This window comes from Nannobrachium achirus, assembly GCF_963921795.1.
Source record: "Nannobrachium achirus genome assembly, chromosome: 12".
In the NCBI taxonomy this organism is placed as follows: domain Eukaryota; kingdom Metazoa; phylum Chordata; class Actinopteri; order Myctophiformes; family Myctophidae; genus Nannobrachium; species Nannobrachium achirus.
The window spans coordinates 12,632,165-12,655,780 of record NC_137832.1 but is presented as its reverse complement, the minus strand read 5'-3'; the positions used below and the strand labels follow the sequence as shown (position 1 = coordinate 12,655,780).

At 41.6% G+C, this 23,616-nt stretch overlaps 1 protein-coding gene across 1 annotated transcript; it reads right to left on the bottom strand.

Annotated features, from left to right (window-relative positions):
* Positions 1 to 247: 247 nt before the first annotated feature.
* oclnb (occludin b) lies at positions 248 to 16,515 on the bottom strand (the record flags this gene model as incomplete). The annotated part of the gene is made up of 8 exons (XM_080738455.1): positions 248 to 346; positions 1,176 to 1,217; positions 2,034 to 2,205; positions 3,860 to 3,958; positions 7,699 to 7,814; positions 12,369 to 12,539; positions 14,303 to 15,023; positions 16,466 to 16,515. The coding sequence occupies 8 exons, from the start codon at positions 16,513 to 16,515 to the stop codon at positions 248 to 250; spliced, it is 1,470 nt and encodes a 489-aa protein (XP_080594581.1).
* Positions 16,516 to 23,616: the final 7,101 nt, after the last annotated feature.

The following is a 23,616-nucleotide window of genomic DNA, read 5'->3' as shown; positions in this document are numbered from 1 at the left end:
AGTTTGAACTGGAATGGGCTTATATATGTGTCTGATAAAACCGAATATCAAATATCTAAATATTGAATCAAGCAACTTTAAACCTGTGTGGGGGTGCACACCAAAGCCTGAGCAGCGAGCAGACGTTGAAATGACCCCGGAAGTGGTTTAAAGCTAAATAGCCCTCCAAGACAGTCCAGACAGATCAGTGAGTAGATGAAGGCAGGTGAGGGAGAATAGTGAGACGGGTGTCTCTCTCTCTAATGGCTCATGGACGGCGGTCGTACTCGCTGACTTTCCGCTTGATGTGAGACAGTTTGGACTTCAAGTGCTTGCATCTCTTCTTCTTTAGCTGGTAGTCTGAGGACTGAAGAGGGGACACATGACAGTTAGTTGACATCTTGGAGGGGGAAAAATCAATAGAGGGCTCCAACTAGTAATTCTATTAATTGCATAATTGAAAAGCAGTGTGTTTTTATTGCGACCTATATTCTCAATTAACTATGAGAACCAGCACATCTTGTCCCTACATATCTTCGCAACGCCTCAATGTCTATAGCTGCTGTCCTGTTTGTTGACATTGTGATATCATATTGTTGTGACATCACCATCAAAAGATCAAACCCCTTTATATCCATACATGGAGACTACTGAATCATCACCTAGATCTCCATATATGGAACTGCTACATCCGATTCCCAGATGATGCCCTGTTAGGGATCCCTTTTATGCCCTTAATTAAGCCCATATCTGGGAATGCCCATACAATAGAATCCCTTTTATGCCATCAATATTAAGCCCATATCTGGGAATGACCATATATGGACATATTGTGTCAGTTTCACCAGTCCAACTTAAACAACCAACCGCAACTCGAATCACACTTGCAAATAAATTCCGTCCTGTGCAAATTTAGTGCAATAGTGAAATTAGCATACAGTATGTACAAGCTCAGAACACGTCATGAGCTTGCTTGTACATCCGCTATTTATTTACTTTTCACCTCTAATGACATGCCTTTAACAGGGATTGATTATTAATCGTTTATTTGATTACATTATCAATATTCGTTTGTAATTGATTAAATGTAATTCGATTAACATTTGTAAATGTATGTGTGAGAGAGTTGGTGTTGTGGTCGTGCATGTTGTGTGAAGCAGTGAGTCATGTGCATGTGGTTCTGATGAGGCACGTACCTTTTTTACATTCTTCAGCCTGGTGTATTCGTCCATGGCATCCTGAGTTTCACAAGACAGACAACAAGAAAAGCATTTGAAATATGCTCACAACGTTCACAATATTCCATCAATATCGTCGTAACAATACCGTGAAGCCTTGAGTTCATGGAGATTGTTTTGTTTTTGTTGCATTCCTAAGCCAATAATTGGGTGACCGGTGGACTCACTGTAATGCAGGTCAATTTGGACTAGAAAGTTACGTTGATTTTTAATAAAAATCTACTCAAAAGATTTCAAAAGGCATCTTATCAAGACGGTGGCACTCCTGCTTGCTGGACACTCACTCTTAAGCCCCTACTCCACTACGAGGTGAAACCATAACTTTCCAGAACCTGAACCTATTTTCTTTTTTTTTTCTATAGCGCAAAGCCTGGTTTCAGACAAGGTTCTGGGAACCTTTGTTAGGTCCTGCTCTTGATGTAGTATGAAACTTGAGTTCTGGGAACCTATGGGCGGGGCCAGCAGCGCTGCTGCTCTTTTTGAGACCTTCCCGTTAGGTCTGGTTATATGGAAACGTAAGCGGAACGTGGTCCCGTTCTTGAAAGTTCTTGGTTCTGGAAAGTTTTGGTTCGGCCCTGTAGTGCCCCTTCTCCACTAAAGGGCCCGAACCAGACCTAGAAACAGGACTTTCCAGAACCAAGAACGTTCAAGAACCCGTGCAGGAACTAAAAAAGGTTCCTAGAACCTTGTCTGAAACCGGGCCATGCGCTATGGAAACAAAACCAGAACCAAAATAAATATGCTTAGGTTCTGGAAAGTTCTGGTTCCACCTTGCGGTGGAAAAGGGGCTTTACACACACACATACAGATACGTACCAGAAACTGGGGGCTTCCCTCAGGGTGTCTGTCCAGCTCCCTGTCCAGGTCAGCCAGGTGGTTGTTGATGTCGTCCAGCTCTGCCTGAAGACTCTTGTAGTCCTGGTGGTCTCTGTCAAACTCCCTCTTATAGTCCAGGCGCTCCTTCTCGTCCACGATGGGAGGGTAGTCACTGCAGGAACCATGGGCACAATGTTACATTAATATGTTCCAACGTGGCCCCCTTTGAAAAAGGTTTGGACACCCCTGCACTACTGGATCACATTACAGCACTGTTTCTCGACCACTGTGCCTGGGGACCTTTGGTGTGCCCCTGAGAAGGGTCAAGTGTGCCCCTTGAAACTGCTTGAAAGCCAGTATTGTATTTATCATTTTAAAAATGATTTAAACTAGCGCATGCTGATACCAACAGCCGATCTACAAGATCTGCTGTTTTCACTACTGTTGTGCGACAGCCTTGTATGATGAAGCAGGGCTTTACTTTGCAAAGAAACGTACAAATTTGAAACTTGGAAATACAAGGTTTCTTCCCGACAGTGGCGATATTTACACACCCGTATTATGTTGGTGTGCCCATGGATTCTTGGGACATGAAAAGTGTGCCCATGCAGAAAAAAGGTTGAGAAACACTGCACTACAGTACAGAGTCGCGCAAAGGCATCAAAAGTAGCAGGTCCACAAGCTCGAAGCGTAGTGCTAAGGGGCACGTTTTGAGCTTTTGGCAACTTTTGAATTTGAATACTGAAAAAGTAACAGATTTGGACTTGAAGTTCCCACTGGACCGAGAGACGATATAAATCTAATGACACAGATGCTTTCCCTGATTGAATGGGGACAGAATCTTTGTACAGAATTCTACATACCAGTCTAATCTATATTGTAATTGTGGAGAGAGTCAAACCTATGATCTGGTGATATTAGCTGGTGAAGTTATAGTGAAATGAAACTGTTCAAGCCAGGACCCCCAGAATTGAGAACCACCGGTTCCCGATTCATGTGGCCCATAGGTTCGGGAGCCCAGAATGAGGCGGCTTTATGAGCCTGTGTGTATTTAGGGCTGTCACAATTATTACATAATCGACTAATCGCAATCATTTGATATAATCGCAATTATTTGACATAATCGCAATTATTTTGTGATAATCGTCATAATTGTTTACATGTTGAAAAATGTTTATATATGTTCAAACATTTAAAAGAAATAGTGGAAATAGCAGATCTACAAGCTCAGCTTGGAGATCGGCTATTTACTATCAATGTTCTTTTAAAAGTGTAAAGTTGTCAAATATGTCCTTAATTTCTTTGTATATTTAGGTTTGTATTTAGGGCTGTCACAATTATTACATAATCGACTAATCGCAATCATTTGATATAATCGCAATTATTTGACATAATCGCAATTATTTTGTGATAATCGTCATAATTGTTTACATGTTGAAAAATGTTTATATATGTTCAAACATTTAAAAGAAATAGTGGAAATAGCAGATCTACAAGCTCAGCTTGGAGATCGGCTATTTCCACTATCAATGTTCTTTTAAAAGTGTAAAGTTGTCAAATATGTCCTTAATTTCTTTGTATATTTAGGTTATGTGTCATATCTGCCATGTGCAACTTCAAAGCCTACCAGCCAAACAGAAATGTAATTGTCAACGACAAAAAACACAATCAAACCGTTAATCGCAATTATTTGAGTGACAATTAATCGTCATGTAAAATGTCATATCGTGACAGCCCTATGTGTATTCTTAGGTATGACTTGGTTGGGAATTGATTTCCCAACCTCCCACACTACGAACAGACAGTCTGTTCAATAGTTGACCCACCTGTTGAAGTCGACGTCGTCAAGTTCATCTCCAGACTCCGCATCATAATCCCTTAGTTTAGTCTTCAGACCCCCCAGAGAGCTGCTGATTTCAGAGTCCCTGCAACCACAAACATCACATTGTCAATATTCAGAACTTGCATTCATCTATAAATCCATCTATAGATTCAAGGAATCTCTGCATGCGTGTAAAACCAAGTCCAGGAATTCTTGCTTGCTAAATAGCGAATAAACCATGGATAAACTATTTACCATTTAGCAGACACGTTTAAACAGAGCGGCTTACAATAATCAAGGTAAGAGCATACATCAAATGCAGAGAGAGAGTGGAAGCTTGGATCACAGGTAAGCAATGAACCTAGTGATCATATTTTCAGCCGCCAAAACCGGGACGCGAACCACTGTTGCCTAAAACCGTCCGGGACCCTAAAAGCATTCTCTAACGTTCGTGCACGCGCGCACACACAGGGTTGCATACAGGCAGTGACTGATTGACAAACAGCCTCAGCGTTGAATTCAGACACGCAATGAATTTGTACATGTTTTCTGATTGTTTAGGACTTTAGGTGAGCATGTTTTCATGAAAAGAACATGATAAATGTCTATGCAACCACTGAAAACAGCTACTATCTATACTATAATTTTGCGAATGTCTGTCTGAGTGAGTGAGTGAGTGTCTGTCTGTCTGAAACAGCGTTTCTCCTCAGTGGCTGGAGCAATTGATCTGAAATCGCATCACAATTAGCATATGAACACACCTAACATAACTGTGAAGCCCGTTTGTCACTTTCACAAATCGTATGCTGTATATTAGCATTGTTATGGTGTATCTACTATCTATTCTGCATCTAGCTTGAGGCTAATCTATTCTGCATCTAGCATGAGGCAACATGTTTAACCAGCTCTCTGTGTGTGTGTGTGTGTGTGTGTGTGTGTGTGTGTGTGTGTGTGTGTGTGTGTGTGTGTGTGTGTGTGTGTGTGTGTGTGTAGGCAGGCGGGTGTGTGCGCAGGCGGGTGGGAGGGCTGGGGGGGGGGGTAGCCATTAAACGAAACGGGTATTTCTTACATTGATGCTCCTACATATTATCATGCAAGCACCAGTTACAGTTACTTTCCATCCCTCATATACTGTATGCACAGTGCACATCCCATAACCCACACACTGCACATCATTTTGGAGCTCATATCTTTGAACGGGCAAGGGCTAGTTATTTTAATTCTGGCGAAAACCTGGACAATTTTGAAGTGAATGTTGAAAACCGGGACATATAAGTGTTTTAGAGATATTTGTCGGGACACCGGGACAGGCAGCTTGAAAACGGGACAGTCCCGGCCAAACCGGGACATCTGGTCACCCTAACCTAGCATCAGTCTAACTCAAAACATACTGTGTACATTGAAACTATAGGATACCAGGCAAACAATGAACCATATGTCTAAATAACATCTTTTAACATTGTGGTCAAGAAAATACAAGCCTACGTAACAAAAAAGAAATAGACTTTAGTTTGTCTTTAGTTGAAAACAATATTCATTAATGTATTATCGACTTATTGGATTTAAGGCAAACACACACACCAACAAATTGACTTATATCTTCATCTAAAAAACGACTTATCAGTCTGAATCACATGAACCATGGCTGGCATTCCTGCTAACACATATAACCTTGTATAACCAATAGAGGGCGCTAAAACAATAGCATAAGGAACACATGCCAAAACAATGTAATTGATGTTACATATTCCTCAGACATTGACCTTGTGGATAGGCCCTATACTGTATATTTACCCATAATACAGGGGACATATTGTATTACCAATGTCCCCCGTTCAAATGTGATTATTTTTGTGAGGTTACGGCCTGAAAAAGGTTGAGAACCAGTGGTCTAGAGGTAATGTCAACACACATTCTAATGTTCCGAACATTCTATCTATTCAATGGCCGAAACCCGTCCTTGCCGTTTGATCGAGACAGAAACAGAAGTAATATAATTTATCCCAACCAACATACCACATCGTAAGACGACAATAGCAGCTGCAAGCTCACAACGGGAGCTGCATGACACGCTTTCGGGCTTGTAGATCTGCTATTCTCGCCATTATCAGAAACAGCATGGATTTATAACAAGGTGTGAGTGTTTCGTGGAGTGATGAGTGACAGTGTTTTTCCACTGTCAGGAATGCTCTGTATGCAGCGTTCTATTCTGTTTAGGAAATAGTTCTGCTTTGCCGTGAAGCATGTGGGTGACATGACCTACTTACTGTCTATGTTAATTGACCGTGTCTGTCTGTCTGTACAGTACTTTCACAAATCAGGTAATTAACCACTAAACCCATAAAGACTGGGAACGCATGTGTGTCACATAACCACTTTAACCATTATTTTTTATAGTTTGGCCATTCAAAAATACCAGATATACAAGCTCATTGCATGGCACTGAGTGCCACGCTATGAGCTTGAAGATCTGCTATATATATATTTTTTTTAAACTTGAAAATGTGTGCAAATCTTTGAATATATTTTCTTTTAAAGCACTTTTTTAACTCAAATCTTTGCTTCTGGGGGGGTCCCTGGGACAATATATTTTGAGATGCGGGTCCACGGTCAAATACATATAATTCTGAGGGTCCTTGACATTAAAAACTTTGAGCACCACAGATAAAGAAACATACGTTACTTTTTTCAGAAAACCATTAGGATTTAGAAGATTTTTACGTATTTTTCAGGTCTTAAAAAAATAGTGTCTTTCTTTGCTACAGAACGCGTTTTCTTTCATTCTAAACCAACGTAACATCAACATTGGAGCTGTTCGTTGGTGACGTCTGCGTACACACCTACAGAAAGACGTCAATCACTGATGTTAACAACTGTCAGTGTCATTCTAGGTAGGCCATGAACCTGCTACACTGTACAACCCTTGGTGTTCATTTAACTAGAGTATGCAAATGGATTGGTTCCATTTGTACACTCAAGAGTTACAGACCTGTAAGGGTCCATTTGGTTCATAACTATCAACCATTGTGTGAGTTAATTTAACTCATGAGTGCTGCCATTTCTCCCACAGGTTTTATAAGTGAATGCAAAACATTGCTGCCATTAGTTTCTAAAGCTTATCGCAAGCCAACCTCTCCTACGTGGATGTAGAACTATTTCTGACGGCATGTGCACAATTCTTTTGCGATTAAGATTTATATAAGTTTCAATGTTTTAGCATGGCAAAAAAGCCCCTTTGAATTGAAATGAGTGCACAAACGCATCAAATAGACACGCTGTATGGGTTAGTTCTGAGCAACAAGACAATTAGAACATGGCATTGAATGGGTAGTCATCTATTATATCTAATGCGATCTACATATTATCTACATTTACACAACATGGAGAGCTGTAACAGTGGTCCTTGTACTGTGGCAAAGGACAAACGGTTGTGATATGTCTGGAGTGGGAAGACACGCTGTAAACAGTGGTGTTGTTGCCAGCCTTGGCTGTCCAATGTACCACAGGTAGTTCCCAACGGTCGTCAAGTCAAGTCCTGGCATTCACTTCATGTACAGCAGTGATATTATAAATCATCCAGACAAATATCAAACATATTTGATATTGATCTGTGAGCCGATCGGGAGTTTAAGACTCCTTTTAAGACTTCTTTGAGCCGCTCACACTAATTTGGTGAGATAATCACTTCCATGCTTCCTGGAAATTGGAAAGCCCACATCTCCCCAATAGGCTCTATGCACAGATGTGTGCGTCCGAGTGTGTGTGTGTGTGTGTGTGTGTGTGTGTGTGTGTGTGTGTGTGTGTGTGTGTGTGTGTGTGTGTGTGTGTGTGTGTGTGTCTTACCCAGGCAGATAAAGAGGTTTGTTGTTGTCCAGTTGGTCCAGGTATTCTCTGGACGCTCTCACATTGAAGTTACCATCGCTCACCAGAGCCTCCGGTTCGCCAGACACATTATTCACCTATATGGGACCAACACACAAAAGGAAAGGCTCACAAATCACACAAACCGGGCTCCACTTTCAACCACTGACATTTCTCTTTTTGAAGCCAAAGTGCAAACTTGAGGTCTGAATTGTCAGAGACGTTTTATAATTATTATTAATGACTTCCTGAGGTTTAACCAAGCTTACAGTTCATTGTTGGGTAATAATACAGTATACCAAGGTTTTTCAACGTTTTCAGGCCAAGGACGCCTTTGCTGAGAGAGAGATGAAGTAGGGACCACCTCTATTGTATAAATGTGTGATGCCGATTTTTATCGATTTCATAGATAGATTCATAGACTTTGTTGACAGCACTGTCATCAATCTTTGTTGGATTTGTGTTTTAGTTAACATGACCTTTCACTCTGTACTTGGTCTGCTCAACACGTTGAGAGCTTGTAGATCTGCTATTTTTTGGCTAAAGTTCTCCTCAAAATAGGGAAGTGAGGGTTCAAGTTGTTAATTTAAAACAATGATCCCTTCACAGAGATTTGGCAGACCCCCTGTAGTAACCCCTAGGGGTCCCAGACCCTCTGTTGAAGACCCCTGCAGTATACCACAGTAGGTCCGCTAGAATTCACCTCTACCAACAAAATGTCTTCGCCAAAAATAGCACACAAGCCATGCACGCTGTGAGGATGTAGATCTGCCATGCCGATGTCAACATTTCAGGGAAATGCACAAGACATATGAAGTTGTTTTTTTTGCCACACAATATTGATTTCCTTGCATCCAAGGTTTTAGGCTTTATATGTGGGATATCAAAGTTTCCCTTTAAAGCAGTGGTTCTCAACCTTTTCAGGCCGCGACCCCCAAAATAATCATATTTTAACTGGGGACCCCCGCACCCTGACGAGCACTAAGAGTTGAGGCATTACATTTTGTATAAAACGGTTCAATTGTGAAAATAGATCTAAATGCTCACAACGCCTCGCAACTGCCTCCAATATTTAACAATTTGGCCAAATGATGTTTAATTTGTCATTTTAGAGGTATTAAAAAGTCCTTAAAATGTCACTTTAGAAATGTACAATATAGACATTTGGCAGAAATGTGCTTTAAAGCACCATTTCTCACTCAGTGGTCCTGAGTGGAACTAAAAATGGCAAAATAGAAGTGTGAGAACTACAGTTTGAAATCACCACTTGTCCTAATGTGTCCCCAAGCGTTGGGTATGGTAAACATTCTGTATTATCCCGGCCAGGTCCGACCGGTTTCACAACTCCCAGTGCCCCCCCCCCCGCCTGAATACCACAGATACTATCACAGTGACACAGACAGTGACACAGTTTGAACACGCCAGCTCCACTTTGAATAACAACTGTGCTTTGAAGCGCAAGCGGAAGTAGCTTACTTTTAAAAGAAAACACCTGATGAATCCAAACAAACACCTTTCTTCAACGAAGAGGTTTGGTGTAGAGGGAAATACGTACCCGACAGGCCCCCTCTGGGTGACACCAGTCAAATAGTATAGGGCAGGGGTTTTCAAAGTGGGTGACGGGGCACCCTGGGGTGCCGCGACGGCAGTCCAGGGGTGCCACGAGATCATTTGATAATATTTGGAATTTACTTGGACACTTGGAAAAAATATTTAGAATCAATTTTATAGATGATAAATACAAAATGAACGGTTTTGGACATACAAGGTTTCCACCCGACAACGACGATATGCTATAAATATAAGGTGCTGGGAGTGAAAATTATAATGTAGTGGTGCCTCGGATTAAAAAAATATTCATGGGGTGCCCTGAGACCAAAACGTTTGGGAACCCCTGGTATAAGGTTTATGTTTTGTGCACATCCGAGCAGGATCATGCATTATCTGAGCTTTTTTCAAAGATATATTTTTTATCGGGCATAGTTGGTGAAGAAATGCTCCTTCTCTTGAAAGGGTGGTGTTTTTTTATTTTATTTTTAGAATCCACCCTCCAGGCAAGTAGAAAAAAAAACTGTGTATAAATGAGAGCCTCGGGGAACGGATGCCCCACCCAGAAACTGGACATGAAACTCTTCCTTTCTCTACGTGCGCTCACCTGACGAGTCACCTAGGACTCTGGGAAACCGGTTTCCATAATGTTACATTGAGGTGACGGCCATTGAAACATGTTTGAGATAACGGTTCCCACTATATGGACGCCCACTGAGGTAACAAGACACTCTTGTTACGCCTCTTGCCACTGTTTAAAACCCCATATGGTTGACCGGAGACCCTCAGGGCTTTATACTAGTGTAGTCTTTTTTTTTTTTTCTTTTTATGGGGAAGTCCTTTTACTGAAAATAGCCAATCAGATCATCTACAACAGGGGTGGGCAAATGTGTTGATAGAGAAGGCCCACTATAATTCCACACTCACTTAAGAGGCCACAAACCTCTTATCTGCTGCATATTTTAACCTTTTTCACAAATGAATGTTCTACTTTTCCTTTCTATTATGTCACAAAAAAAGTTGCAAAAATAGATGATCTACAAGCTCAAAAGGTGTCCCATTTCCGATGCGTTTTGAGCTTGTAGATCAGATATTCTTGAATTGGAATCCTGACTTATTTTTTGCTTTTTTTTTTTTATTAAGAGTGGTTGTTTTTCTTTCCCTCGAATGCATTTAGTTACAGTATAATTATATTACCTTTATGAACTTAAATACAAATACATTGGACTTGAAAAAAGGACAATACAATTTTGATACTAGTCATCGATCTACTAATATAGACTGAAGTAATTAAAACGGGTCATGTTTTCATGTTTTTTTCTTTTCTTTCTGAAATCAATAATATATCAGTATTCTGATATTAACCTGCAGGCCGCATTAAGTGAAGGTGGCGGCCCCCGGGCCACCAGTTGCCCATGTATGATCTACAAGCTCACATAAGATATTTTTGTGAAAGAGATTTGGTGTTGATTGATTGAATACTTTATTAGTCAACGATGTAAACAGCACGAGGTACAGTCAGACTCTAAGGCCAAAAGGATAACACAAAAGAGTCCTTGTTTCCATTGTGGTCCTATGTATTCAATTCATCAACAGAGCATAGGACATTAACACAATACAGGTCACCAACACATACAAATAGCTCTACTTCAGTGTATGACCCCTGGGAATGGGATTTAATATGGCAAGCAAAGTACAGAGCCACAGTATTGAGGGTTTTGAAGTGGTTAAATTAATGTCTGAAAGTACAGATGAACAACATGAACGCAACATATTAACAGAAAAGATAATGTTTACTGTAAACAAGACAACAGCAGCCAAACAAACGCAACAGTGATGATAGTGCTGTTAAACTACAGTAGTCTGTGATTTGAGCCATCTATGAACAAGTTTAATCTGCTACAAAATGTTATACATCTCTGTCAGCTAAGGGGTCCTTGGCCTGGAAAACGTTGAAGACCCTTGGTCTAAAGCATTAATGGGCAACAGGCAGCAAACATGCAGCCCTCACCTTCACTTAATGCGGCCCGCAGGTTAATATTCGAATACTGATATATTATTGATTTTAGCTGTTACAATTCAAACAAAAGTTGCAAACATGACCCGCTTTAATTACACCAGTCTATATTAGTAGCTTAATGACTAGTATCACAAATCACAATTGCACTGTCCTTATGTCCAATGTCTGTGTATTCAAGTTCATAAAGTTAACAGTATAACTAAATACTTTTCATGATTCCAATTAAAAAATAGCCAAAACAGACCATCTGCAAGCTCAAAACGCGTTGTGCGAGGCGTTGTGTGCTTGTAGATCTGCTGTTTTCACTACTTTTGCGCGACAGCCTTGTATGATGAAGCAGGGCTTTACTTTGCGAAGAAACTTACACATTTGAAACTTGGAGATACAAGGTTTCCACCCGACAACGACGATATGCAACATAGTTGTTCTTTTCTTATTCCAGAAAACCGTTTTGCACACATCTGTAGAATGGGCCTCAGGTCTTAGTAGTCTTAAAGGACAACTTAAAGGACTGTCCATGGGGTCTATTAGGCACAAATGCCCCTGTTGTCCAGTTTCCCCAGCAGAACCCAACAGCTCTCATGGCATAGAGTGGAGCCTATAAGCCTATCACTTTTACACTATATGTTGTGGTCAAAAGAGTTTTTATTTTTCATGAATGTGTTAGTAGTTGTCATCACAAACACATCCATGCCATTGTTGTCCCACAAGCCATCACACTCTGCTAAACAGATGTTAGGCTTTTATATGTTTTGTCAAGTCCCGGAAAAGAAGCCCTGTGATTGGCCAGTACAGTGCCAAATGCTTACCCCAAAACATTATTTATGAGATTGTGGTGGCTTGTGTGGGACAACCAAGGCATGGATGTGTTTGTAATGACAACTAGTAACACGTTCATGAAAAAGAAAATCACTTTTGACCACAACAAATAGTGTAAAGGTGTATTTGTGCCTAATAGACCCCATGGACAGTAATTCTGGATCAATATAAGTAGGAAAATGGGCCTAGAAGTGATTTAGGGAGGAGTTGTCCTTTAAAGTGGTTAAGTGAACTGTCAGGACCGTACTGCGTGCGCGTCTCTCACCCATTCCCCGATGCTGTTGGGCAGGCCGGACCCGTCGCCGAGGACCTTGACCTCCTCCCAGAGGACGCGGTCGGGGCCCCAGCGCCGCATCTGGTTGCGCGTCCGCACGGAGAACACCAGCAGGATGATGAGGGCCACGAACACCAGGAAGCCCAGGACGATGGCGATGGCCTGCAGGGTGGCACAGAGCAAACACATCAACACGGAGACCAAAGCATTTCACTCAGACACGTGCACACATATAGGGGTGGGACGATAAGCGATATTATCGGTTATCGTGATAATAAAACACTCGCGATAATCGTATCGTGGAGATTTAATTTATCATGAAATTGTCCTCTGTCATGCACTGGGATAAAAAAAAATAGCCGATCTACAACTGCTATTTTTGGCTTTTCAATATGACAGTAAGAAGGGAATATCTTCAGAAATAGTGTCATATCCTGGAATAAATTCCTTACCAAAGAAAATCTTCTCCAATGTGTTTGTAAAGGTGTCTAGTAACACATCTCACAAAGACTGAAATTCAGTTTCCCTAGGAGAATCCGTGACAGTTGCTGAAAGTTGGGCTCCCATTAAATTAACTATACAGGATAAAACACACCAAAATAAATATGCTTTAAGTAGCATGTGAGGGGTTTTTCATGATTCTGAATCCATTGCAAGCATTCGTTTTGCACGAAAAACATTCCTTGGCCAAACAAATGGCCCGACAAAACTATGGTTTAGTGATGAGTCATCACTTTTCACAGTTTTGTGGGAGCCACCTTCACCCCAAGGAATGTTTTTTGTGCAAAACAAATGCTTGCAATGGATTCAGAATCATGAAAAATCCCTCACATGCTACTTAAAGCATATTTATTTTGGTGTGTTTTAATTTAATGGGCAACTGTCACGGATTCTCCTAATAGCCGGGGAGCCACTGTGCCAAAATGAGAGAAGACCTGTGATGTCATGACACTCCAAATTTTAGTTTTTCCTATTAATTTGGTCAATAAGGTACACAGAATGAGAGGCCTGCTCTGCCGGAAACACTGCGAAAAAAAGTTTCCCATTGACTTCACTATACTGGAAAAGAAACACACCAAAAAAAGTAGCATGTGAGGGGTCAAACTAAGGGTTCTTCATGATTCTGAATCCATTGCAAGCATTTGTTTTGCATGAAATACATTCCTTGGGCTAGATTTCAGCCTCTCAAACCAGTGAAAAGTGATGAGTCATCACTTTTCACCGTTATTTTGGTCCGTTTTCTAGCCCAAGGAATGTTTTTCATGCAAAACAAATGCTTGCAATGGATTCAGAATCATCAAGAACCCCTAGTTTGACCTCTCACATGCTACTTAAAGCATATTTTTTTTGGTGTGTTTCTTTCCTGTATATTGAAGTCGATGGAGTGAATATACAAATGGCCATAACTTTTTTTCGCAGAGTTTCCGGCAGAGCAGGCCTCTCATTCTGTGTACCTTAATGACCAAATGAATAGAAAAATCGAACCTCTGTTCGAAGTGGAGCTGTGTGTGTGTGTGTGTGTGTGTGTGTGTGTGTGTGTGTGTGTGTGTGTGTGTGTGCAACAGCGCCCCTCCCTTAACATGTGTGGCCAGAAAAGGTTACTGCAGGCTACATACCCGGAGACAGACAGACAGACAAACAGACAAACAGACAGACAGACCCACACACACGGCCACGTATAGGGAGCTCCACACAGCTCCAAAAACAAAAATAAAAAGTATGTCATGACGTCACAGGTAAAACCCTATTCTTTGAGCTTTTGGGCCTGTGGCTCCCCGGCTATAAGGAAACTGAAGTTCAGTCTTTGTGGGATGTGTTACTAGACACCTTTACAAATACATTGGTGAAGAAAATATTTGGTAAGGAATTTATTCCAGGACTTTTTAAGATATTCCCTTCTTACAGGTGCAGCGGTCGAGTCTCACCTCCTGTGGCTCCACCACACAGTAGTGGTAGAGGTACTGGTTGATGAAGAGCCCCTGGGCCTGGTTCTGGTTCTGGTACTGCGCGCACAGCTGGCGGATCTGGTTGTAGTAGATGGAGCCCGAGCTCTGCGCCGTGGGGTTGACCGCCACCAGGTACACGATGGTGGCGATGATCATCAGGAAGGCCAGGATGCCCGACACGATCGCGGACGCCAGGTAGAACTTGGGCGAGCGCGCCGTGCTCTGCCGCGACACCACCAGGATGAAGATGACCAGCACCGCGATGAAGGTGACGCCCGCCACGCCGATGATGAAGCCCTTGCCCGACTTGGGGTCCATCTGGCCGCCCCCGCCGTAGCTGCTCCCGCCGTAGCTGCTCCCGCCGCTGCCGTACGACGACCCGCCGCCGAAGGAGCCGCCGGCGCCGCCGTACGAGCCGCCCCCGTACGAGCCGCCGTAGCCCCCGCCCATGCCAGGCAGCATGCCCGCCATGCCGCCGCCCATCATGCTCATGTCGTAGTCCCAGGCCAGCGTGGACGCCACGCAGGCGAACACGGCCACGCACATGACGATGACGATGATGCTCATGATCTTCATGACGCCGGGCGGCGAGGTCCAGCGGTAGTAGTGCAGCAGCTCCTCGCCGGGGTAGTGGGAGAAGGCCGGGTTGGACACGTGCTGGTCGCTGTGCTTGTGGCGGCTGCCATGGTGGTGGTGGTGGCTGTGGGGGAGGGGACAGGAGAGGAACGTTAGTGTACATATCAATCTAAAAGATTTGAATATAATATAAAAAAAAGCATTGCAAGCATTGCAGATGCCTTGCACCCCAAATCATAGCTGACTGCGGAAACTTCCCACTGGACTTCAAGCAACCCTGACTTCAACTCTGAACGTCAGGAAGCCATCAAGGATTCTGGACGTACAGTTACTGTTAACTGGACTGAGCTGTGTTGTAATACGATTGCTCCTTACTGTACAGCAGTGGTAGGAAACAGGCAGCCAGTGGGTCAGAACCGGCCCACCAGCAAAAATATCTGGCCCTGCAAATTATTTTGTAAATGATTTTCAGTGAAGTCTGCAGGTAGAACAGAGAAAAATCCATCCTTGAATTCCCATTATAATTTTGATTAACTTTAGTCTAGATGTGTTGGTTGCCAACTGATGCTAGCCTACGTACGTGTGTAGACAGCAGTGGTTTTGGTGTCACGTTGTGTGTAATTATGACATACAGTTACAGCTATAATGTAGCTTACTATCGGCTAGACAATGTTGGCGTCCGGCGATCATTTCTACATCTATTCTATGGATTATGGATTAACCTCCTTCTCAGGTTTTCTCCCACCCGGCCAATCAGCATTATGCTAAGGCAGTGGTTCTCAACCTTTTCAGTCCGCGACCCCCAAAATTATCATATTTTAACTGGGGACACAAAATCCGTTTAGATTGCTGACTGTCCGTCACAATTCTCAATTTGGGAGAGTCCTTGACATGGAAAGGTTTGAGAAACACTGGCGATAAACGTGCCTATGACCACCACTAGAATCCTTTAGGTAGAAAACTGGTTTACTGTGTAGATGTTAAGAGGACAGATATGTTGGAGAGCCAGTTAAGTGTGCTTATAGGTGAACTAACTGGCTGATCCATCCAACAGTCACTTTTTTATATTCGCAGTCTTCCTTCCTTTTATAAACAAATTCTAACATTTCTTTTCATTTCTCTATTTTTGTTTTCTTACAAATGTTAACTTTTAGGAAGAAGTGAAACTAGCCTATCTACAAGCTCACAATGCGTTGCTCTGCAACGCATTGTGCGCTTGCAGATCTGCTATTTTCACGATAGTTTGCGTCCCAGTTAAACATAACATCTCTTTTCTTTTTTTGGGGGGTTGTTGTCTTGCCTGCTTGTGCTCACTTGTCTGCAACGACCAATTTTCTTTATCCTATATATTTTTTTATTGTTTTGGGTGAAAACTGCAATCCTTGTACCACTGTTGTATATTTGATGTTTGTACAAAAGAAGCTGCTACTCTTATTATCGTACCACTTCATTGCCTTAAATGCTTCATTTGAAAATCAAATAAACAAAAAAAAAAAAAAAAACACAACATCTCTTCTTCTGGGTCTCTCGTGCTAAATACTGTAGTTTGGTTAAGTGTTGGCTTACTGTCTGTGGTGTCCAGGCTGGTAGGGCGGGGGGCTTTTATGAGATGGCATAGCCTAGTGGGACCACCGGGGTACTGGAGCACTGCAGCTTCCGCTCACCAAGATGTTCACACTGTCAAAACAAAACAGACAGACAACCAGTGTTGCCAGATGGGAAATGTTGAATTATCGTACCGGAGGCTCAGAATTATCGTTTTTGACATGAAACTATCGTACACAGCCAAAAAAGAGAAATCACTCGTGTAAAAACGTAATTTCACCAGAAAATGTGTCTTTTAGTGTAAGAAACGACCTTGTTTGAGACTCCTGCGTGGCTCTTAATCCAGAGCGATTTACAATAAGCAAGGTAACGCATCAATACAATAAGCAAGGTAGTACATGAATACATCAACGTCATCAATACATCAAATGCATAGAAATAATCTAGACAAAATAACGCAGGTATAGACCAAGCACCTAATCAGTATAAAACTTTAAAAAAAAAAAAAAAAAAAATGCCATCTAGCTTTCATGTATGGTTATTGAAGAACAATCAGTGACACCCCACAATTAATACAGTTCAGGAGTCAAGCAAGTTTAAGTGTTAAATATCAAAAGTGGTTGATCGAATTGATTTATCGATTGATTGAGCACTTTATTGAAAATTAATTCAAAAGGATAAATTGTACACAAGAAATCCCGAAGGCTTGTTTCCCCTGTTGTCCTTTTTGGGAAGGCGGGCAGGGAGCATCAATACAAATACAAAACAGGGACAAAAAAACAAATACAAAACTCAAAACTAAACTCAAAACGTACATAAAATACATCTAAATTCGCGGTTTATTTGGACAACCATCCTTTTAATGATAATTAAACGTTTTCATATGATTTTAACTGATTTAAGGTTGTAAAGTAAACTATTCCATGGCTGTGGCCATTTGTGGGCAACTCTTTCCTTTAAACATTATTCAAATATTGACCCTTGTCGTCTTTATTGTGAGCCATTTCAACAGGCACAACATAACTCAACTGAGCTTTTGTTTGAGGGGGCAATAAAGGTGTGTGCCAAGTGGACCAATTGTCATATTTATCTTAGTTTAACAAGAAGCAGCTGACATGTCAAACTAGAAACAAACTACAGAGCTACTGTGTGGGATAGCCTATACATGCCATGCATTTTCACCTCAACTTACATTTCAGTGCTAAGGCCTTTTTTATTTTATTTTATTACCCAAATAATTCCACTTTTTACACTTGTCATATGGAAAAATGAATTAAAACATTTGTTTCTTGTCCTTGTGACTATGAATAATGTAATAGTTTGTTTGCAGTGTTTCACACTAAAAAAGTAGAGTAGCTTAGTAGGCCTATACTGCCCTACAAAGCCAGTGCAGTAATTAGAACATAAAAATGCACAAATAAGTCGGTGTGTCCAAAAGCATATCTAGGCTTTGCAAGGCCATGGCTATTATTTTTATTTGAACAAATAGGCCTACAAAATAGCCTAAATCATAAATACAAATCAAGACAATACAATAAAACAATTGTAGGTAGCCTACTGGCTACTGTCAACATATTAGCCTAAAAATAAACAAGTAATTGTCTTTTTCTATCAATAAACAGGGCCGATTAACAATTAGATCTGCTGAGAAGGCGCTTTAAACCCAACTGTTTGTTTCCCAAACAGTGGGCAGATTTAGTAGGCCCTATGGGTCAACAGTAAAAATATGCGTTTGTTCTTTAAGTTTCCTTAATCATTTCAAAAGCTAAGGAGAAAAACACATTACAGTTAAGACAATCTAATATTTCTCAAAATAAATGCATGCAATCAAAGGAATTCTGCATGAAAATCGTGGCAAACGTCCAGTTTCTCTTTTGGGTCTCGAGCTAAAACGTTTGGGAACCACTACTATAAACAACTTAGCCTATTTGCAAACAGAAGAACCACATTCATCAGAACGCAAACGGTCGGTAGGCAAGGTGACAAAACAAGCCTGCCTAGATTTACAAAGAGCGCATCAATAAATTACATTACAAATAACCGACCTCTATAAACATTACATTGTTGTTACCTACCTTGCTTAGGAGAAGGAGATCTTCTTGTGCTTTAGGGCGTGTGGATGAGTTTCAGTCTAAAGCCCTTCTTTGTGCAGTCAGTGATCAAAACCTCTCCAGCACATACAAGCTCAACCTTCTCCGTTGGGGTTTGATCGTCGTCTGGCTGCAGTGCGCGCTGGTGGTGAAGCCGGGAACGCGCTCTTTGGTGATACTCCCGTGCGCGCCTGGAAAACACCTGTGCCGTGCCGTGCGCACCGCGCGTCACCGCGCACAGGGGAGGAGAGTGTGTCTGTCTCTGTGGTGTCATTGTCACCCATCCCCCATCATCCATCCACACACCCACCCATCCATCAGTGCAGCGGCGTCAGTTCAGAAAAAGCTAAGGTATGGCAACATGACTGGTGTATTGACACCAGTCATGTTGCCATACCTTAGCATCAGGCACGATTGCAGTACATTTTATTATTTCCCCCTGTAGCCAAGGTATGGCATCTGCCATAGCTTGCCATACCCAATTGACGCCTCTGCATCAGTGGTGGAAAAAGTACTCAAATGTTTTACTTAAGTACAAGTATCAAATACTGCATTGTAGGATTGCTCACAAGTGGAAGTCCGGGGTTCAAACTTTACTTGAGCAAAAGTACAAAATTATTGGCATCAAACATGGACTTAAAGTACCAAAAGTAAAAGTACTCATTATGCGGAATGTCCCATTTCAAGTTTTCAAATGTAGGCTATATGCCTACAAATCCTTTGAAAATAGCAGATCTACAAGCTCACAATGCGTCACATCGGGACACATTGTGAGCTTGTAGATCGTCTATTTTCAAATGGCAAATTATGTATATAGGGTTGAAGTGGTATGTTTTGTAATAATAATCAGAATATACAAGGTAACTAGTAAGTAGTAACTAAAGTTTTCAAATACATGTAGTGGAGTAAAAGTACACTATTTGGATCAGAGAAGTAGTGGAGTGGTAAGTAAAAGTACTTTAAATTGGAAATACTCAAGTAAAGTAAAATTTCTCCAAATTGAACTTCCAGTAAGTAAATGTACTTAGTTACTTTACACCAGTATCAACCACCCACCCATCCATCATGGCAGGTCAAAGCAACCCAACCTGTCCTTAAAAAGCAGTCATTCATTCCAATGACGTTTGAAAATCCTTTAGACTAGAGCACGGTCACAGCACCTTTATTCTACCTATAAGGACGGATTCTGTCAATGCATAACAACGGGAATGGGCTGTTTTTCATTTATTTTGCAGCCAACCACTACATTCCCATTGATATGCACTGGCAGAGTCTGCCCTCATAGGTAGAATAAAAGCCCCCAAGCGTCATTGACTCTCTGAGAGAGTCTACAAATGCAACCACATGATTCTCAAGAGTTGCAGGTCCATTTGCTTCCATCTGTTAAAGGGGATATTTGTTTTTGCTTAATAGTTGCTATCAGAAACAGCAAACAGGGGTCTCCCCTTCTCTCCAGATCTCCAACAATGGTTGCTACCACAATATAAGCTATTTAACACTTATTGTAACAAAATAATATCACCTACTGCAGTGGTTCTCAATGTTGATTCCAGAGACTCTGTGGGTTCCTGGGGGGGGGGGGGGGGGGGGGGGGGTCTGTAACTCTGACAGTGTACAAATGGAACCAAATGAACCCCAACGGTTCATTTGGTTCCATTTGTACACTGTCAGAGTTAAGAGGAAACCTTGAAATGTAAAAGTTTGAGAAACACCTACCTAAATTACACTTTGACCATATTGTACCACCCAGCCAGTTGACAACAACAACATAAAACTATTCTTATTTCTAAATAAACGACTATCATTTGTCAAGGTATGATTCAGAGTGGACCATTAATATGTTTACATGCACAATAACTTCATGTTTCCCCTGTTCTCTTTGAGCGTCCCTGTCATCCATTGCTACAATACACTGCTGTGTCAGCCGACGCCCTGGGGGCCACGGGAGACAAGTTGTGTAACATGACTCTGTGTGCTTTGAAAAGAAAAGAGTTTACACACCAGCCACTAAACCGGTCCTGCGGCTGCTGCAGGCTACACAATATAGCAGCCATCTTAGCAGGGTTTTAGCATAACAGGTGGCACCACATGAACTGGAGTAAGGTGCAGGTGCTTTAATGTAGCCTACTACACCAGGGTTTCTCAAATGTTTTAGTGCCAGGGACCCCCAAAGTATCTGGCTGTGGATGATTGTATAGCCTATAGGGCAGGGGTCTTCAACGTTTTCAGGCCAAGGACCCCTTAGTTGAGAGAGAGATAAAGCAGGGACCTCCACAACCTTATCATAGTTTAGTTTCATTGTTTGATAGCACGATCATCAGTATATTTTGGATACATATTAATGTGGGTTTTCAGATATTTAACCACTTGAACCGTCAATAATTAATAAACTTGACCTTTCACTGTACTTTGTCTGCTCTTTCCCCCCTCCAAAGCTCTTTGCCACAAATAGCAGATCTACAAGCTCACAACCCCTCGCAGCGCAAGACGTTGTGAGCTTGTAGATCGGCTATTTTTGGCTAAAGTTCTCAGAATATGGACGCTAGGGTTCAAGTGGTTAATATGATAAAGGGGGAAAAAACACGTTTCTATCACACAAAGATTTGGAGGGCCCCCTGTAGTAACTCTGAGGACCCCCTAGGGGTCCTGGACCCCTGTTGAAGACCCATGGTCTAGCCTATATCCTCTCTTTGCATGGAATGCTACACAATGACCGTGCTTGTATACAAATATATAAATAATTTCACCCACTTCTTTACTCCTGGCTGTACACCTCTGATAAAGCCGATTCTAATTTACAAATATTGTGCTTTCGACTCCTCTACATTTCCAGAAACCTAAACTTACAAAAAGTAGCAAGATCATCCTTGTACATCACAGAGAAGCTCCTGAGACCACTGGGATACTGAAACTTAGCAGTCAATCATATATCCTATAGCTAGTAGACAACTTCTTACTATCCACAGAAATATTCTATTCTTCTATCATTATTTTGTATCTTTTTTTTTGTTTGTATATCTGACATTTGTCATGTTGCTGAAATTAATACATAGGACCACAATGGAAACAAGTCCCTAAATATCTGACCATACCACTGTGTCGTTTACATTATAATGACTAATAATGAAAAAAAAAAAAAAAATGTAGCCTGGGGTCGACGGGTGTTTCGGGTCTCGCAACATCACACACCCTCGCCCAGGTGACCCAGCCGGGGTTGATCAAGTCCCGACTTACGTCCCAGTAGCTATCCACGATCAGTCCTATTAGGGAAAGACCAGGGTCACTCAATGTGCTGCACCGGAACTACTCTGCCGCCACTCTGGCGCATGGAAGAACTAGGCTAGCTCTATGGGTTGGCTCCTGGCCGGGCTCCTCCTACGTCTCACCAGGTCCTCTCCTGCTTTCACCAGGTTCAGAACCTGTGGGCTGCACCAGACTCCCGATCCAAACATTCCATTCAGCTGTTGCAGGTGGTTGGGCCGCAAGGGTTGGCCGGTGGTAGTACTGCAAGCTCCACTTGGGCAAGGTGGTGCTGCAGGCTCCGCTTGTGGCTTGAATGGCCCTCCTAAAGGCCTCACCGTGGATTTGTTGGGCTTCTTCCTCACTGAAGTATTCAGTCAAAAAGTATTTAAGTGACAATTCACAACCTAAACCAGTGCCTAAGCGCTTTCTTCATTACACCAAGTTTTTAATAGTAATATCTCCAATAAATTAAGGCACTGCAACAGTGAACATGGCCAATCTCCAGTCGAGAACTAATTTGACAGAGCAACTTCCAATTGAAGTTGGATTAGTATTTGACCAGAAGTACCAATTAACCCTAACCCTATACCACCACTGAGAACCAGCCCATAAAAGGCATCAATTATTAATGATTTAAACCCCGGGGTTGAATGAAATCGCTGGCTATAGTAAAATGCTTAAGTCCAGAAACACCACAATAGACTCATTAGTAAGACGACTATTAGGCTACATATGAATGATGAACAAACAGCATCAGTAAAAATGGTAATCAATTGCAATGGTAAAAGCATCTGGAATAAATGTATAGCGTATGTCCAATCAGGAGAGAGAACTCAAAGGATATAGTCATAAAAAGTGACATTGAAAGTGATAAAGAAAAAGAAGAAACAAGCAGACAGATTTGGAACAGGAACATTGAAGCTGATGAAGTATGCTGTGGGGCTTCTCTCTCTTGATTGGATGGAATGGGTATCCCCGCATGAATGTATTTTCCGTTTTCCTATATAACTGGATATACTGGGGAGACCCTGGTTACTGAACAAACATTCTACAGCCATGATTAATACCAGTGGTGGAAAAAGTACTCAACGCTCCATTCTCATTGAAATGCATTGGTGGATTCCACTCTAGGTATTTTGTTGTGAGGGCACCCTTACTAGCTATTTTGTAGATTCATTATTAATAGAAAACATACACTAACCACTTCAACCTTATATGAATTTTAACCATTTGATCTACAAGCTCACAATACATTTTGACCATTTGAAAATAGCCGATCTACAAGCTCACAATACATTTTGACCATTTGAAAATAGCCGATCTACAAGCTCACATTGTGAGCTTGAGCTTGTAGATCTATTTTAATTTTATGCTTTTTGTACGTAAAGTATATTTTGAATTCTGGACTTCTAATTGTAGACTATTACATTGCAATATTGATACTTTTACTTAGGCAAAACATGTGAGTACTTCTTCCACCACTGGGCTGTATGAAAATGAGCTGAAATATAGGTTATGACAGGGGCCTTCAACGTTTTCAAGCCGAGGACCCCTTAGTTGAGAGAGAGATGAAGCAGGGACCCCCACAACCTGTTCATAGATTAAATATAGTTTCGTTTGACAGCACAATCATCAGGGTGTTTTGGAATCATGTCAATTTGTGTTTCCAGATATTTAACCACTTGAACCGTCAATACTTGAAAAAAAAAGAACTTGACCTTTCATTCTGTACTAAGTCTGCTCTTTTCCCCCTCTACACCAAAGCTATTTGCCGAAAATAGCCAATCTACAAGCTTGGCTAAAGAAATCTCCGAATATGGATGCTAGGGTTCAAGTGGT